The sequence below is a fragment of the Eutrema salsugineum genome, unplaced genomic scaffold (assembly GCF_000478725.1).
Source record: "Eutrema salsugineum unplaced genomic scaffold, Eutsalg1_0 scaffold_26, whole genome shotgun sequence".
Classification (NCBI taxonomy): Eukaryota; Viridiplantae; Streptophyta; class Magnoliopsida; order Brassicales; family Brassicaceae; genus Eutrema; species Eutrema salsugineum.
This window is the reverse complement of record NW_006256783.1, coordinates 377,182-396,743: the sequence shown is the minus strand read 5'-3', so window position 1 is coordinate 396,743 and position 19,562 is coordinate 377,182. Positions and strand designations below refer to the sequence as shown.

General features: G+C 41.6%; 1 protein-coding gene and 1 non-coding gene across 2 annotated transcripts; one reads left to right on the top strand and one right to left on the bottom strand.

Annotated features, from left to right (window-relative positions):
* Positions 1–2,928: 2,928 nt before the first annotated feature.
* On the bottom strand, positions 2,929–3,035 carry LOC112085976. The gene has a single exon (XR_002899225.1). It is a non-coding gene; the product is annotated as a small nucleolar RNA R71 (small nucleolar RNA).
* Positions 3,036–17,485: 14,450 nt separating this feature from the next.
* Positions 17,486–17,965, top strand: LOC112085967. Its single transcript, XM_024154804.1, has one exon. The coding sequence runs from the start codon at positions 17,486–17,488 to the stop codon at positions 17,963–17,965; it is 480 nt and encodes a 159-aa protein (XP_024010572.1).
* The last annotated feature ends 1,597 nt before the right edge of the window (positions 17,966–19,562 follow it).

Genomic DNA, 19,562 nt, shown 5'->3' with positions numbered 1-19,562 from the left:
GCTATCGGAGTCTTCATAAAGGTTGGAGATAATTGAGTCAAGAGTTCATAACAGTTGGAATCAAGGCATTTGGACCACGGAACTGAAAGATATGGTAATCGGAAGACGAACAGGTCTCGCACTCATTCCGGAGCAATCCGATACCCCTGAATGATCTCCTGTCCGGGGAGCCTTCCGGTCCGATTCAGACGGCGGGTGCTTCATAGAAGTTGGAGAGCATTGCATCACGGTCTCTTAGCAAGTGGAATCGTGGAATTCGGACGCGTGAGCAGAGAGATAAGCTTGTCGGAAGGAACCCCAGTCTCGCAGGTATTCCGGACCGAGCAGATCAGTTCTAAAGGATGCGAAGGACGGTGCACTTCCAGGCCGATTTAGTTTCCGGGTCCTTCATGAGAACCATAGCCATTTGAGTCTTCTTTCCAGAACGTCCAAGAGCATTCAATTCGGATCTATGAGCAGAAAGATACAGTCTCCGGAATGGACACATGTCTAGACGCCTCTCTCTGGTCGTGTACATGCACTGCAAAGATGTGCCCTCCAGGAAGCCTTACACTTCCCAAGCACCGAAGCTTTCTTCACCAAAGTTGGAGATAAATGAGTCCTCTGTCTTCTGCAACCGAAATCATTCAATTCGGACAAGTCTCATAGGAGTTACACTCTCCGGAATGCGAAGTGGTCTAAGCTGCTCTGGATGCTGCGAGTTGGAGAGGAAGGAGACCAAGCCGCAGCAACACTCGCAAATCACTCCGACTTGAGCCTGCGACCTAGGTGCAATAGAGACCAACCCGCACAGTTTGTACATTCCCCAGAAACCGCCTTAGCCCTGCGAGTTGGAGAGGAAGGAGACCAAGCCGCAGCAACACTCGCAAAACACTCCTACTTAGGCGTGCGGCTTCACAAGACAAGTCTTCATCTACTGCGACTTAGGTGTGCGACCTGGGACATACTGGACTGACCCGCAGGATTTCCACTTGACCCAACTGAGCCGGGTCAGTACCCAGTTTGTCCTGGGCTGACCCGGTCCATTAGCACTTAGTATATATAGTTTTTTGGGAGAAAAACCCTAGGATCATCTTCTCTCTTAGTTTCTCTCTAGTTTTCTTTCCTTTTTAGTGTAAAAAAACGTTTTTGATTAAGAGATATCTGAAGGGATTTGATCATTCCAAGTCTGTTTCTTATCATCTCATCATCTCATTTCTGCTTCTAATCATGATTAACATCATCTCTTGCAAAAGATTAGATGTGTTCTTCATGATTAGTGAGTAGTCATCTTTTAAACTTCTAGGTGTGTAGATTAGGGTGCTTAGATGTTTGATTGGTGATGTTTAGGGTTTAGATTCTCATTTCATTTCCTTAGTTAGCTGCTCCTAATGCCAGATTTCCTTGGGAAAGTGAAATCTGGGTTCATAGGCATTTCATGCACCAAAAGTGTTTGATGAAATGCCTGAAAGAGCTAACTTAAGGGTTTATGCCTTTTTCATCATGGGAATGATTTGTTAAATGCATGAATGACATATTAGAACTGTTTCTTAATGCTCATTGATTCATATTTCACAAATGATGATTTGGTTTGAAAGTGGATTAGTGTAGAGATTAATGCCTTCATGAGAGGATTAGTCTAGATTAGAGTTCTAAGTTGAAATGTTTGAGATCATGTGATTGCTTGTTATGTCTTTCTGTATAAGATTCAGTCTTCTTGGTTGAGAGATTGTTTGGTCACTTATTAGGCTTGATGCATTATGCTTGCTGATTGCTTGATTATATCTAATGGTTGTTAGACTTGATTAAGTGATTTGCAAAGGGATTATTGTCATGGGAATGAATTAATCTGAATAAGAAGCCTGGACTAAAGAGTAGCAAGTGTTGCATTATGTTCTTAGCATCATGATTCAATATCTAAAGCACCCTAATCAATGATCACATCTAGAGGTTTAGCTTTTATCATTTGCTTAATCACCATCATCTTGTTTTGTTTGCTTGCTTAGTTCATTAATCATAGCTTGTTTGTTTCTTGTTTTATGCTTTCTTGTTGCTGGTTTCACAAAACTCATCTTTGATTACTTGACTTAAGAACCTATCACATAAACTAGTGCCTAACTACCACACATATGGATTGACACCCCTTATACTACTTTGACAAGGGGATTGATAACCCATCTAAGGCTTTAAAAACCTTAGTTATCAATTGGCGCCGTTGCCATATTGTGTGGGGATTGTTAGCATTAGTTTCTGATATAGTTTTTGAGATCAAGTTTATTTTGTTTTACTGATCACCTTTCAAGCTCTGTCTTTGTTTTCAGGTTTATGATCACAAGAAGCCAAGCCAGAAGACAAAGAGAAAGAGCTGTTCACTTGGAGAGGTTAGGAATGAATCAGCAAGTTGGGAATGAGCATCAGGCTCAAGAAGCTGATCAAGGTCAAAGAGCTGGTAATGGGATTGGAATTCAGGCTCAACAGGCTCAGGTCCATCAGGGACACGCTCAGGGTAACCAGAACCAAGACCGACCTCAGGTTAATCCACCACAGCCCCACCCAAACCCACCCATACGTCATCAGCCCCAACCAGTCTTTGTTGGTGAGAATGACCGAGCTTATGCACACCAGTATGGAGCAGGAATCAGGCCACCTCCTGTCCAAAACAACAACTTTGAGGTGAAGGCCTCTTTGATCAATATGGTTCAGAATCAGAAGTTCCATGGCTTACCTATGGAGGATCCCTTGGAGCATCTGGATCAGTTTGACAGAGTTTGTGATCTCACTAAGATCAATGGGGTATCTGAAGACAGTTTCAAACTGAGATTGTTCCCATTCAGCCTTGGAGATAAGGCACATCAGTGGGAAAAGAACCTCCCAAGAGGATCCATCCACACATGGGAGCAATGCAAGATTGCCTTTCTATCCAAGTTCTTCTCAAGCTCAAGGACTGCAAAGCTAAGGAACCAGATTTCCAGCTTCACTCAACATTCTAATGAGACCTTTGGAGAAGCTTTGGACAGGTTTAGAAGCTACACAAATAAGTGTCCACATCATGGATTTTCAGAAGCCTCTCTCCTTAGCACTTTGTATAGAGGAGCTGTTCCTAAGATCAGGATTCAGTTGGACACAGCATCAAATGGAAATTTCTTGGCAAAAGAAATCAATGCAGCTATGGAACTTGTTGAGAACTTAGCCATGAGCCAAGACACTTATGGGGAAGATTATGATAGAAGCTATAGAGGAGAAGATTCTGGTAGACACCAAGAGCTGGAAGAGAAGTTTAAAGTGTTAAATATAAAGCTTGACAAAGCCCTAGCTGCCACTCAAAAGCCTATACACTATGTGAGTGAGGAGAAGAGATGCTTCACAAATATCAATGAAGAGGGTCTCACTCAAGAGGAGTTGCACTTCATTGGAAATCAAAACAAGTTCAATGGTTACAACAACTTCAACAACCACCAGAACTTGTCCTATAGGAGCAACAATGTGGCCAACCCCCAAGACCAAATATACCCTCCTCAAAGCTTTGTTCAACAGAATCAGTACCAAGGTAACTCCCAAGGTCAACAGGGTTTTCAGCAACCAGCGGTTCAGAATCAAGGGAATAGCTTCACAAATCAAGTCAGCCTACAGCCAAAGGCTCCACCTCCTGGTTTTGGCCCACCAACTGTTCAACAAAGTCCTGATTTCAATGTTCTTCTCCAACAGCTCTTACTAGGACAACAAAAGATGGTATCTGACCTGGAGACACTAGGTACTGAACTAAAGTCTATTAAAAAGAACAAGGGCATCTGCACTTCTGAACCACAAGTCTCTCTTCCTGGTAAAGCTCTTCAAAACTCAAAAGATTATTGCAATGCCATCTACTCCAATGAGGACTATTCAGCTGCTGTGCAAGAGATTGAAGACCTCCTTTATGGTCAAGTTTTTACTGAGAATGCACACACTCAAGTAGATGAGGACACCATTATAGATGATTTCATTGGCTTCTTACATGAACTCAATGAGGACATTGAGAGCAAAAGTGTGGGGGCAGCCGGTTCAGTTTTTTCTGTTCAGCAAGGAAATGATTCAGTGTCTATTGAAACAAAGGAGCATCCAACTGGTCAAGCAAAGCTAACAGATTGTGCCTCCACCTCTGAATCAACTCAGATGAAGCCCACCTCCCTCCCAAAGCTAGGCAACCCAGGGAAGTTCACCATCTCTTGCACTCTTGGAAACTTTAGAGTTGAGAATGCTTTGTGTGATTCAGGCTCAAGTGTGAGTATAATGTCTAAAGATATGATGGAGAAGCTAAAGGTCAAGTCTATAACGTCCTACCCCTCTTCTATCACCTTTGGTGATTCCTACTCCAAGAAACCATATGGATTTTTAGAAGACTATCCACTTCAAGTTGGTGAATGCATAATTCCCACTGATTTTGTGATCATGAAGATGAAGAAGACCAAAGAGCTCCCCCTATTGCTTGGAACTGCATTTCTCAACACCACTGGTGCAATGATTGACTTTGATACTCAAAGAGTGGTGCTTACAAAGGTGGATAAGGATGCCTTTTACCCTGTTCAACCACCTTTAGCTGAATTTTGTGGATCAGTTGTTCAAGAGATAGAACCCCCTAAGGTACTTGAGATGAAGTATGTAGGAAGTACTGGGATTTTAGGTGGATCCCAATCTCTCTCAGCTGTGGAAATGGAAAAAGAACCTCACACCAACTCTGTTTACAAGGATGGGACTGAACAGCCATTGATCAGAGAAGAAGACATCTTGCTCTCATGGTCTCCTACACTTAGTGATCTAAGGATGATTAACACCAAAAGTGATGGCTCAGCATCAGAAGACAAGAGTATTAAACCTGATCTTTCTTCTCAAGACTTTGATCTCACTCCTTGGGTTGATGATGATGGTTCTCTGAAGTATAAGCTGGATTGCAATGGGAAGCCAGGTCTGTTTGCTGAAGTGAGGGCATGTCTCACAAGGGCCATCTTTGATAAAGACCCAGATGGTATTCAAGAGCTGGTGGACAAAGGTCTCAAGGTGGGATCTCAAGGACAAGGGTCTAATGGTTCCCAAAGGCAGCAAACCAACTCAGCTTTCTTGCTCAGGACCATTGAAGTGCTGAAGAGCATCAGTGCTCAACCTCACCCCAGCTGAAAACAGGTTTTTGAAAGTCAAACTTAGTGACTTTAAACAAAGTGCTCTTGGGAGACACCCCAAGCTTATCCTTGTATATAATCTTTTAATTCTTTTCTCTCATTTCTTTTTCTGTTTTAGGATCTTTTGATGGGTTTTGTGAGTTGGTCTCAGGTACTAGGTGATCTTTGGAGTACATAGCTCAGTGATGAATGGAAAAAAAAGCATGTGAGAGAGAGCTGAGAGAAGTGTTTAAGGCCAGAAAAACGTTTAAATCCCAAAAGCTGCGGCCTAGGAGTGCGGGTCAGAAGAGAAGAGCCCAGGCCGCAGCAAGACTCGGAATTTACTCCGGCCTGGGCGTGCTACCTGGTGTGAAGGAATCCTGGCCGCACAAAACCTGGGGAAGCCCGAAATGTTTAAGTCCCATTTACTGCAGGATGGGTGTGCGGGTCAGAAGAAAGGGAGCCAGGCCGCAGCAAGGTTCGGAATTTACTCCGGGATGGTCGTGCGACCTGGAAAGAGGAAGGTCAGGTCGCAGCATGAAGAGAACGGCCAGAATGCCTAAGTAACAAAAGCTGCGGGATGGTTGTGCGGGTCAGAACAGAACAAGACCAGGCCGCAGCAAGAAAGTTCAGGCCAAGCCAAATCCATCTCCAGTGGTGTCTGGCCTCATCTGGTGCAGATACTCACTCCCCTTTTGCACAAGAACCACACCAGGTATCACTCCAAACACTTGTAAATGAGCATTTAGCATTTTTCTTTATCTTTTGCATTTCATGTTTGACTTTTTTCTCTTTCTCATGCTTTTATAACACAAGGGACTGTGTTATTTAAGTGTGGGGGAGGGGTTTTGTGTTTACTAATCATGTTTATTCTGCTCTTATTTTCCTTTTCACTTTGAGTCTCATTTTGCATTCATCTAAGTGCATTTAAAAACCAAAAAATGGAAAAATCTGAAAAATTTTCACAAAAAATGTTCATGTAGTTGCATTCACATTTTAGGTTGAGTCTAGTTTGCATTTTCATATAGGTTGCATCTTGCTGGGAGTAATGATAGGTTCTTTCCTTGAGATTACATCACCTTGAGAATTTGGATTAAATATGCTTGTGAAATGACTTAGGTGCTTGCAAGGCTTGAAATGATTTGAATCTGAGAAGCAAGTTTGAATTGAACTCAACTCTAATAAGTGAAAACCTTGAACTTGACTTGAAATTATCTTGTGATGCATTGTTTGAATAAGCTTGTGGATACCTATATACATATTTGAGCTAGAATCCTGTTTTTACCACCCTCTTCCTTAGCTCAAATAGCTGAGTCCACATCTGGATCAGTTTTCCTCACCTTGAACCCATCCTTCCTTCAAGCCAAATGTTTGTGTGTGATTGAAAGGCCACCTTGGATCAAACTTAGCAGAAAGTGTTAGGTTTAGAGCGACAAGGGCAAGTCTCATTGAGTGTTAAGTTCCATCATCAAGGAGCTGAGAGATTTGGTGAGAACTAAGTGTGGGGGAATACTTGTTGGTGAGTGGAAAAAGGAGAGATGAGTGGAAATAAAAGAAGAATGGTGGGAACTAGGGGATAGAAAAAGAAAAGAAATCAGTCTTGGAGTTTTGAGTCAAAGAAAGTGAGCTCTAGTGTTTTGAAAAGAAAAAGTCTAAGAAGCCCAAGAGCTCAAATGTTTTAGAAAGAAAGAAAAAGAGGCTAGAAGTTACAAAAGAAAGTGCAAAAGAGCTATGTAAAGTTTGAACTCCAAGACTTGAGTGTGAAAATTAAAAGTGAGTCCCCTAGTGAGAGGAAAATGAGTGTGGAAAGTGAGGTTCTTGAGAGGTTGAACAAGTGAGAAAGCTTTGAGTAGAGTGTGGGGTGGGATGAGTCCTTGCCCTTGTATGCATAGGTTGCTTTTTACCTTTAGCATTCTGCCAAAGTTTGATCATTCATAGAGAGATCCCCTTGCTGCATTGAACCCACTCAGGCGCTGATGAGATCATTTTAGTCTCATTACCTCACCCTAGCCAAACTTTGCTTGTTTGAACATTGCATCATTTGATCCACTTGGTAAAGAGCTTAATGAATGTCAAAGAGTTGAGGAATAAGAGAACTTGTGGAGATTACTGTTGAGTTGTTACATCAGAGTATGGTCTTGCATTGCATATTGAGCATGAACTTGAATTCTCTTAGTTGTCACTTTTCTCTTTCAAAGGAAATATGAACTCCCAATGCATTCAACCTCTCTCTCTCATTTGTTCTTTTTGCTTGAGGACAAGCAAAGGATAAGTGTGGGGGAGTTGATATATTCATAAATTGCATCATTTAGGTTGCATAAATCATTCCAAATTATGTTTTATTTCATGCATTTTAGGTCCTTAGGGTTTGTTTTAGAACTTAGGAGATGCATTAGGTCCCAATGAGTATATTGCATGTTTTGAGTGTCTATCAGGTGAATATGGAGCTGAAAAGATGAATCCAGGAGGTGGAATGGTGAGCAAAGCTTGAAAAAAGTGGAAAATTGGGTCCTGGGAGATTACCGGCCATTCTCGCTGGCCAGGAAGGTTTTACCGGCCACTTCCATGTACCGCGGGAAGCTTTACCGGCCATTTTCATGTACCGCGAATCAAGTCTCTCGGCCAAAATCTCCGGGTGCAGACACGTTTCCGAAATCGCCCGTCCGGGGAACCTTCCGGTCAGATTCAGCTATCGGAGTCTTCATAAAAGTTGGAGATAATTGAGTCAAGAGTTCATAACAGTTGGAATCAAGGCATTTGGACCACGGAACTGAAAGATATGGTAATCGGAAGACGAACAGGTCTCGCACTCATTCCGGAGCAATCCGATACCCCTGAATGATCTCCTGTCCGGGGAGCCTTCCGGTCCGATTCAGACGGCGGGTGCTTCATAGAAGTTGGAGAGCATTGCATCACGGTCTCTTAGCAAGTGGAATCGTGGAATTCGGACGCGTGAGCAGAGAGATAAGCTTGTCGGAAGGAACCCCAGTCTCGCAGGTATTCCGGACCGAGCAGATCAGTTCTAAAGGATGCGAAGGACGGTGCACTTCCAGGCCGATTTAGTTTCCGGGTCCTTCATGAGAACCATAGCCATTTGAGTCTTCTTTCCAGAACGTCCAAGAGCATTCAATTCGGATCTATGAGCAGAAAGATACAGTCTCCGGAATGGACACATGTCTAGACGCCTCTCTCTGGTCGTGTACATGCACTGCAAAGATGTGCCCTCCAGGAAGCCTTACACTTCCCAAGCACCGAAGCTTTCTTCACCAAAGTTGGAGATAAATGAGTCCTCTGTCTTCTGCAACCGAAATCATTCAATTCGGACAAGTCTCATAGGAGTTACACTCTCCGGAATGCGAAGTGGTCTAAGCTGCTCTGGATGCTGCGAGATGGTCTTGCGACTTGGTTAACCCGCACGATCACTCGCAAATCACTCCGACTTGAGCCTGCGACCTAGGTGCAATAGAGACCAACCCGCACAGTTTGTACATTCCCCAGAAACCGCCTTAGCCCTGCGAGTTGGAGAGGAAGGAGACCAAGCCGCAGCAACACTCGCAAAACACTCCTACTTAGGCGTGCGGCTTCACAAGACAAGTCTTCATCTACTGCGACTTAGGTGTGCGACCTGGGACATACTGGACTGACCCGCAGGATTTCCACTTGACCCAACTGAGCCGGGTCAGTACCCAGTTTGTCCTGGGCTGACCCGGTCCATTAGCACTTAGTATATATAGTTTTTTGGGAGAAAAACCCTAGGATCATCTTCTCTCTTAGTTTCTCTCTAGTTTTCTTTCCTTTTTAGTGTAAAAAAACGTTTTTGATTAAGAGATATCTGAAGGGATTTGATCATTCCAAGTCTGTTTCTTATCATCTCATCATCTCATTTCTGCTTCTAATCATGATTAACATCATCTCTTGCAAAAGATTAGATGTGTTCTTCATGATTAGTGAGTAGTCATCTTTTAAACTTCTAGGTGTGTAGATTAGGGTGCTTAGATGTTTGATTGGTGATGTTTAGGGTTTAGATTCTCATTTCATTTCCTTAGTTAGCTGCTCCTAATGCCAGATTTCCTTGGGAAAGTGAAATCTGGGTTCATAGGCATTTCATGCACCAAAAGTGTTTGATGAAATGCCTGAAAGAGCTAACTTAAGGGTTTATGCCTTTTTCATCATGGGAATGATTTGTTAAATGCATGAATGACATATTAGAACTGTTTCTTAATGCTCATTGATTCATATTTCACAAATGATGATTTGGTTTGAAAGTGGATTAGTGTAGAGATTAATGCCTTCATGAGAGGATTAGTCTAGATTAGAGTTCTAAGTTGAAATGTTTGAGATCATGTGATTGCTTGTTATGTCTTTCTGTATAAGATTCAGTCTTCTTGGTTGAGAGATTGTTTGGTCACTTATTAGGCTTGATGCATTATGCTTGCTGATTGCTTGATTATATCTAATGGTTGTTAGACTTGATTAAGTGATTTGCAAAGGGATTATTGTCATGGGAATGAATTAATCTGAATAAGAAGCCTGGACTAAAGAGTAGCAAGTGTTGCATTATGTTCTTAGCATCATGATTCAATATCTAAAGCACCCTAATCAATGATCACATCTAGAGGTTTAGCTTTTATCATTTGCTTAATCACCATCATCTTGTTTTGTTTGCTTGCTTAGTTCATTAATCATAGCTTGTTTGTTTCTTGTTTTATGCTTTCTTGTTACTTTGTTCACACCAAAACTCATCTTTGATCACTTGACTTAAGAACCTATCACATAAACTAGTGCCTAACTACCACACATATGGATTGATACCCCTTATACTACTTTGACAAGGGGATTGATAACCCCCATCTAAGAGCCTCAAAACTCTTAGTTATCAAGCAGAAGCTTAACAAAAGACATGGGCGATGGATGGAGTTCATTGAGACATTCCCCTACATTGTTAAGTACATAAAAGGTAAAGATAATGTGGTCGCAGACGCATTATCCCGGAGGTACACTCTTATTTCGACTTTAACATCAAAGTTGATTGGATTTGAGCACATTATAGATCTCTATGAATCTGATACTGACTTTTCTGAGAGCTATGCCAAGTGTCATAAGTTTGCCTGTGAGAAATTTTATAGACAGGATGGATACTTGTTCTTCAGTAACCGATTGGGCATACCACGAGGATCCATCCGAGAGCTACTGGTACGAGAAGCTCATGGAGGTGGATTAGCTGGACATTTTGGTGTTACAAAGACACTTCTTGGACTACAAGAGCACTTCTACTGGCTGAACATGAAGAAAGACGTTGAGAAAATCTGTTCTAGATGTGTCGTATGTAAGATGGCTAAGAGTAAAGTTCAACCTCACGGTTTGTATACTCCTTTGCCTATTCCTTCTCAACCTTGGACTAATATCGCTATGGATTTTGTAGTTGGCTTACCTCGAACCAGAAATGGTAGAGATTCTATTTTTGTAGTTGTTGACAGGTTTAGCAAGATGGCTCACCTCATCGCTAGCCACAAGACCGATGATTTTGTGAATGTAGCTAACTTGTTTTTCAGGGAAGTAGTAAGACTGCATGGAATGCCACAGGTTATCATTTCAGATCGAGAAACGAAGTTGCAGAAAAGGGGGTTCTAGAGTCGATTTACTAACCTTTCTCGGGGTTTTGCAGAAAAGAAAACGCGTGCCTTCCCCGGCAACGGCGCCAAAAACTTGATGGTGATCTTGTGGTGTGTGTTGTGGGTTTTCAAGTTTTACCCTAATTGAAATCAATAGCCGCAAGTGCACAGCTGATCGATTGTAGTACTTAGGGATCGAATCCACAGGGAAGGAGGATCTTTTGCTGCAAAAAGCCTTTGAAATAAGTTAAAGTAAGGAAGTCTAGAACAAAAACGGTTTTGTGGGGGTTTGGTGGTGTGTTTAAAATGTAAAAACGAAATATTAAAAGAGAGTGCGGAAATTAAATGGCGTAATAACCAAACTTAACGAAAGTAACTAAAAATGATAAAAACGGATATTCTAATGCTTAAATGAAAATGAATTAAAAAGGAAAGACAATATTGAACTAAAGCTTAAAGAAAAATCGCAGGAAATCAATGGAGAAAAAAGCGTTGGGGTTCAGGGAAGTTTTCTCAGGGGTACGAACGATTCAAAACATTGCTAGAGAGTAAATTGATAAGATCTTAGCTTAAACTTTTCGAACTGGAGTCACGGACGTATTAATACACCCTGTCGTGATCATAGACAACTATCTCTCTCAACCCTGACCAGTAGGTTTCCACTCTGGCCCTGGAAGAGAAGAGATGCATTATGTTTAAGACTCGTCCTAATTCACAAATCGCCCAAAGGTAGGTTTCCACTCCTATGTTTGTTTTGCTCTCCTAAACTAGATCTGATACCTGATGAACACTTTCGTGTCACCAAGCATCTGGATCAGATTGTAGTTCATGACGCTACCCTCATGCAGTAAAAACGAATTCAGAAGAAAAAAGTTCTAAGATTCAGCTCAATAGCCAATGGAATCCTCACCGAACATATAAATCCCCATCGAAAATCCCTTAATCCCAACAATAAAACTACTCAGACATAATGAACAAAATTAAAGACATAATATTAAGAAGTAGAATAGAAACCGAAATTGATAAAGAAAGAACAAGGATTCAAGAGAACAAACTTCTCTCTCCCTAAAAGCTAAAGCAAAAACAATAAGAATATGAAGTAAATATTTCGGTGGTGATAGGTTACACGATTTATAGAGCTCCTAAGACATGTATTTATAGTGCTCAAGACCTCTCTGGACGTCACTTAGGGTTTCTCCAAATGTGGGGCTTCAGAAATGGGCTTTTTGGGCTTGGAGGTTGAAAGGCCGCGGTCGGGACAAGTGTGACCGCGGTGGATGAGTGATTTTCCGTGGTCGGGATACTCCTGACCCCGGGAAAATGCTTGTTGGCCGCGGGTGGAAGTGCTGGCCAGCAGGTTTATGGGACATCTTGCTCTTCGCGTATCTTTTGATTGAACCGTTGGATTGCCAAGCTGTAAAGTGCACTGGAAAGCTGATACTTCCATCTTTAAGGTCTCCAAATTTGAGCCGGATCAGACGGTGATAAGGCCTTCAATCAGGGGTGAACTTCTGACGGTTTGACTCTGAGCTGAAATCTGGTTTTCTATCCATTTTTTTAAGCTTTTCCCTAAGTTACCTGAAAAGAGTCTTGAAACTACAAATACTAGAAAAACGTAACAAAAGTACTTAAAAGCAATTAAAAACATAGAAAAAGTATTTCAAAACGATCCATAAAAGTGGTCAAAATACGGTGTTATCAGACATTTTTGGCGAATGCTTTGGGCTAAGCTGGGAACAAAGCTCTCATTCTCGACTACGTGTCATCCTCAGACCGATGGACAGACCAAGGTGGTGAATAGAACGTTGTCCACACTTCTAAGGACTTTGGTGAAAAGTAACCTCAAGACATGGGAAGAGTGCCTGCCTCATGTCGAGTTTGCTTACAATCACGCTAAGCAATCCGCTACTCTCTTTTCTCCTTTTGAAATTGTATATGGGTTTAATCCACAATCACCTCTAGACTTGATCCCTTTTCCTTTAAGTGGAAAATGCAGTTTGAATGGCAAGGAGAAAGCTGAACAGGTCGAAGAATACATGCTAAGGCTAAGGAGAACATCGAGAAGAAGACAAAGCAGTATGAGAAGCATGCCAACAAAGGACGAAAGGAGCTGATTTTCGAAGAAGGAGATCTGGTGTGGATCCATCTGAGGAAGGAGCGATTTCCAGCTGAGCGAAAGAACAAACTAATGCCCAGAGTTGATGGACCATTCGCAGTCATCAAAAGAATCAACAACAACGCCTATCAGATTGATCTTCAAGGTAAGTATGATGTTTCTGATGCTTTCAATGTTTCTGACTTGCTTCCTTATGTTGCAGATTCAGATTTGAGGACAAATCCTTTTCAAGAGGGAGAGGATGATATGATCGTGACCAGCTCAGAGGAGGAGGAACCAGAGGTAGCTGGCAGGATCACTCGTTCCAAAGCTAGAGAGATGGCTAAGGAGGCTCACGCACTCATGGCCGCTGAGGACATCGATCAACTGGAGGCTGGAGCTCACATCATCAACATCTCTATCTTGAAGAATGAAGAACCCAGTAACAATGACTAGGTAACTTAGGTTATAATTCTGTACTCTATTCCTTGGTGAGGATTTTGGAAGGCAAGGAGGTTCTTCTCCAAGGTTTTTAACGAGGCAGAAATCATTGCTACGTCGAGTTACTTAGAAGTTGTTACTAATGGGTAATAACGTGCAAAGTCACAATGACTTGTGGACTAGTTGTTTTAGGCGCACCACTTAGGATTTAGAAGGGACGCCTCGCTGTTTTATTTTTAAATCAAACTTCGTGTTGTTTTTATTTCAAACTTCATGTAGTTTTGTATTAGGGCTGCGATTTTCTCTCTTAGTCTATAAATTAGAGAAAATCGCCTAAGTGTTATTCAGTGAAGAATTTTGATCAAACTTTTAACGTGTTCTTCTCTCTTTGATTTCTGAGAACTAAGAACTCTGAAATTCGAATCTCTTAAAAACTAATCTGTTTACAAGAGATTCTTCTATCTCTCCATCATCACCTAATCGATCATCACACCACGTCCACCCTCTCATCTCACTCGATCCGCCGCATCACACCACGTCCACCCTCTCATCTCACTCGATCCGCCGCATCACACTACCCTCTCCCTTCATCGATCCGATCTCCATAGTTCTATCACGACATCATCAAACCATCATCGCACCTGTAGCCTTTATTCTTCAGAGTAGATCACCTTGGATCATATCAGCTTGGAAAGTGGAAGGCTTCCCGAATTGCTCATCTTCGCATCACATCGGAACGGCAGGAAAAATAGCTTCTAGACCGACGTCTCTTCCGGAGACGCTATCTTTCAGAACACAGCTCCAAATTGGGTGACCTCAGGTGTTCTGGAAATAGCACTCAAAGCTCTCAAACATGTATGTAGGCCCTGTAAACTGATTCGAGCTGGAAAGGCATTGTCCCATGTAATCTTTGAAACTTATTGGATCGGCTCTTGAATGCATGCGAGACCATGCAAAAATCTTTGGGACCTAATAAATACTTCAAACCATGCAAAACTCTTTGGGACCTAATGCAAACCATAAAGCCTAATTTGATGCATAAAGACCTAAAATGAATGAGAAAACACATGATTTGAACTCTAAAATGCAGCCTAAATGATGCAAATTTTAGACATATCACCACTCAAGCATTAACGAGATCATTTTAGTTTCATAACCTCACCCTTAGCCAAACTTTGCTTGTTTGAACATGCATCACTTGATTCACATGGTAAAGAGCTTAATGGATGTTAAAGAGCTAAGGAATAAGAAAGCTTGTGGAGATCATTGTTCAGTTTGATTCATCAAAGTAAAGTCTTGCACTGCATGTTAGAATTAGCAACTTGGACCCTGAATTTGAATTCTCTTTGTGGTTACTTCTCTCTTCCCTTAGGAAATATGAACTCCCAAGCATTCAACCTCTCTCTCTTATTTGTTCTTTTTGCTTGAGGACAAGCAAATGGCAAGTGTGGAGGAGTTGATATATCCACAAAATGCATCATTTAGCCTGTATATTTCATCCTAAATCATGTCTTATTTTATGCATTCTAGGTCTTTAGGCATTATTTTAGGACTTAGGAGTTTGCATTAGATCCAAGTGAGTCTTTGCATGCTTTGGAGTCTTAAACAGGTACTTTGGAGTCTGTTTGGAGCAGAAGAGTTGAGACCAGGTGTTTAAATGGAGTTTGGAGGTTCAAAAATGGTGAAATCAGCATTCTGGAGGTTATCGGCTATGTCATGTACCAGAGGATGCTTTTTACCGGCTAAAACGCTTCTCGTGAAGTTTCCCATCGACCAAAACGTGTACCGGGTGGAGAAGGTTTTATCGGGTGCTGTTTGTGCCTGGTTCGTGCAACTATCGGCCAAATTGCTTACTGGGTGGAGTTTTCATTGGATAAAGGCTGTACCGGATCAAGCTTTGCGAAAGCTGAGTTTTATGCCGAGACGGATTAGATTTCATCGGCCAAAATGCTTACCGCGGAAACAGTTCTCGGCCATTTTCCTTACTGTGGTACATGAAGGCCCGACCAAAATCTCCGGTTCCCAACGCACACCAAAGATCAGCCATCCGGGGAGTCTTAACTTCCGATTTGGCTTCCAGGGTCTTCATGAAAGTTTGAGAAGTTTTAGTTGTGGTTCCATAAGAGTTAGAATCAGTGGATTCGGATCAGTGAACCGTGAGTTATAGCCATCAGAAGACATGCCTGTCTCGCTTCCTTTCCAGATCGATCCGATGTGCTTCAAAGGTTACGCATGACGATGCTCTTCCTCTCTGATTCAGTTTCCAGAGCCTTCATCAAGATTCAAGAACTTTGAGTATTCTCTACATAACACTTGAGATCACACGATTTGGACCTCTGAGATGAGAGATAACGTTTCCAGAATTAAGACGGGTACAGAAGCCTTTCTTCGGTTCTTTCCGATACACTGCAATATCAGAGATTTGAGAGACCTTCCACTCCCCAGATGCCATTGTGTTCTTCAAAAAAGTTGGAGATGTTGAGTGCTCTTTCCAATGCAATTTTAATCAAGCCATTTGGATCCATATCCTGGAAGTTATGCTGCCCCGAATACGAAGTAGTCCGAAAAGACAAAAGATGCTGCGAGATGGTTATGCGGCTTGCTTAACTCGCAGCATTTAGAGATTGAATTCTGGAAATAGGCTGCAACTGGAGATGTGCGAGTAAGGCAACCCTGAGCAAGGAAAAAGACCTCCGAGCTGAAAATATTCTAAGTCCACAAGTTGTGCGACTTAGACATGCGGGTAGGCCGAGCAATGAACTAAGTCGCACATGTGTTTGCAGATCATGTCTCACACATGATTAAAGACCTGTGCTACATGAGTGTGCGAGTTAGAGAGCAAGAAATCCTGAACCGCACATATGTTCGCAGTTTAGACCGAGAAGGGAATGCGGCTTATGCTACAAGGTTCAAACTCGCAAGAACATGTTTCCAGACTTGTGCGAGTTGGGCCTGCGACTTGGACCTGAACAAGACTAACTTGCACACATATCTTCTCTAGAATACGTCTTGGTTGTGCAAGTTGAAGAGCAGAAGACCTGAACAGCACATGTATTCACAGAACAAACCCAGATAGGCATGCGGTTGAGGCTGAAGAGTTTTAGGCGCACAAGACAAGTTCCAAGGCTGTGCGACTCAGGCTTGCGGAATGGGAAACACTTGACCAACTCGCACACTTAACACATTGCCCATTTGAAGCTGGGTCAGTACCCAGTTTGTCCTGGGCTGACCCGGTCCGAGCTAGTTAGTATAAATATGTTTTAGGGTTTTTTCCATGACATATCTCATTTTCCCTTAGGATTTTTGCCTCTTTTGTGAAAGAACACCTTTTTGAGAGAGAGATCTCCCATTTCTTGTTTAATCAAAAGAGTTTTGAGGCTTTAATCATATTTTCTTCACCATCTATCATCCATCTATCTATTTCCATTCACTAATCATGTTTAACAACACATCTTGCAAAGGATTTAGTGTGTTAATCATGATTAGTGAGTAGTCCCCTAATTAGAGTTCTAGATATGTAGGTTAGGGTGCTCTAAGGGTTTGACTAAGCTAGCTTAGGACTAGATTCATGCATCTTTGTTCTTGTTTAACTGATCTTAATGCTGGGTTTCTGAATATCACTTAAACCCAGACTCAAGACATTTCATGCACCAAAAGTGTTTGATGAAATATGTCCGAACTAGTTAATACAAGAGTCTAATGTTTGATTCACATGGGAGTGTTTAGATCACATATCATGATTGGTTTCTAATGCATCTCTTTCCTTTGTTTCTCTAATGATGATTGGGTATGAAAGAATGTTTGAGATTGTGTTTGATGCTTGAGAAAGATTGAAACTTGTTATGAATCATCAGCTGCTTAGATCATTTATCATCATTGTTCATTAGCTACTTAGTTAAATCCTGAAAGCACCCTAGCCATTTATCGTATCTGGATCTCTAATCCTTATCATATCATATTCATCATCTTGTTTAGTGTTCTTTGTTTGCTTAGTTTGCATCTTAATCTTGTTTTAGACTTGTTTTAGTTTACTTTGTTGTTCTTGTTACTTGTTTGAACCATTAACTGTTTAATTTGCTTGACTTAAGTAAAAACTTACATGAACGAGTGTCTGAACACACCTGATATGGATTGATACTCTTTGTGCTACTTTGACAAGCGGATTGATAACCTCTAAGAGCTAAAAAACCTTACTTATCAAAGCCATGATGGCTCGGTTGGAGTAACAAATGAAAACACAAGCAGAAGAACTTCATCAGCGAATAGATCAACTACAAGGAGAGCCTAATCCGGGGGGAGATCAAGAAAGAAATGCCAATGGAGTTCGTGTTCAGCAGAGACAGCCTAGAACTGATGTTGGTGATGATAATTCTTCACAAGGCAGTTTACTACATGGAAGGGAACGTGTTGATGATGACATGAGAAGCATGAAGCTGAAATTTCCTCCTTTTCATGGCAAAAATGATCCAGATGCTTACCTGGAATGGGAAAAAAAGATCGAGATGATCTATGAGTGTCAAGAGTATTCAAATCTCATGATGGTGAAGCTAGCTGCTACAGAGTTTAATGGCTATGCTATAAACTGGTGGGATCAGATCACAACAAGCCGCAAACGCAATAGAGAGCCGCCTGTTGATACTTGGAATGAGTTGAAAGCACTTATGAGGAAGAGCTTTGTCCGTAGTCACTATCACAGAGAGTTACACTAGAGACTTAGGCGTTTGACTCAAGGAAATAGTAGTGTAGAAGATTATTTTCAAGAAATGGAATCTTTGATGATCAAGGCTGGTATTGAAGAAGATCAAGAAGCAACCATAGCTATGTTTTTGAGTGGGTTAAACCGAGAATTTCAAGACAGAATGGAGATGCAAAGCTATGCTGACATAGAGGAGATATATCACAAAGCCATTCTGGTCGAACAACAGCTCAAGAGGAGAGGATCTCGATCAAATTTTGGAGTTGGTTCATCTACGGCTAGACCAAGCTTTGCCAAAGACGAAAAACCAAGTGCTGAGCCTGTGGTGTCTTCTAAATCATTCTCTACTAAACCAGACTTCAAGGTCAAAACTGAAGCATCAACTACTAGAGCTCGTGAGATAGTATGCTTCAAGTGTCAGGGAAGAGGACACATTGCTAGTGAATGTCCTAACAAGAGAGTTCTGATTCTCTTAGACAATGGTGAGTATGAATCAGAGGATAAAAAAGAGATCTCGGATTCCATGGAAGAACAAGAAGAGTATGCTGCTACAGGGGATCTTTTGATGATGAAAAAGATTCTAAACGTGCAAGCTAAGGCAGAGGAGGAAGCACAAAGACAGAACCTGTTTCACACAAGATGTCGTGTGCAAGGCAAGGTTTTCAATCTCATCATCGATGGAGGAAGCTGCACCAATGTAGCAAGTGAATACATGGTTAATAAGCTTCACTTGACCATGAAGAAGCATCCCAACCATACAATCTGCATTGGCTCAATGATAAATGTGAAATGCGAGTGAACAGCCAAGTAACGGTTTTTCTAACCCTTGGAAAGTATAAAGACGAAATTCTGTGTGATGTTCTACCTGTGGAGGTAAGTCACATTCTGTTGGGAAGGCCATGGCAGAATAATAGACAAGTGAATCATGATGGCTCCACCAACAAGTATTTTTTTTAGTTCAAAGGCAGGAAGCACACTCTTGTTTCAATGACACATACAAGCAATCAAACTTTCTTTCCAAATCTGGTAATATCCAAAGAACTTTATTCTCTCCATAATCTAATCATAAGCCTGCTTATAAAGAAACTCTTTTCAGTTTATCTAATGTTGCACCGAAGCTGTCGAGTGGAAGATCTTTTATTATGCAGGGCTATAAGGATGATTTCTTAGGCCAATTGTACCTTTAGAAGATAATATTTGGAACAGAATTCAGTTTGGACAAATAGAATGCATCTTTCCTATGAAGAACCCATCTGAGCGCCTTATCTTCACCAAAAGAGCCTTAAGCTAAAGGAAACTCAAACAATCAAATTGCCCCTGAAAAAGGAGCTCAAAACGGACAAGGAAAATGGATGAGGATTGGAGGACGTGTGGAACTTGAACACTCTGACTTCAAGGATGCTAGGAAGCATGGAACACCTCAAACTCCAACACAGATCACTGCCGAAACATACTTGCAAGGTACGCATAATCTAAATTCAAGTTGTAATGGTTTTAGCTTTTTTCTTGGCAGATGGTCTTGATTTGAGGAAAAATCCTTTTCAACTGGGGGAGGATGATGCGATACTGAGCAGCATCAAGAAAAGGGAGCTTGAACCAGAGCATGGAGG

What these genes read in the sequence shown, in the direction of transcription:
- LOC112085967 (XM_024154804.1), top strand. Translation starts at nt 17,486, where the DNA reads ATGAAAACACAAGCAGAAGAACTTCATCAGCGAATAGATCAACTACAA.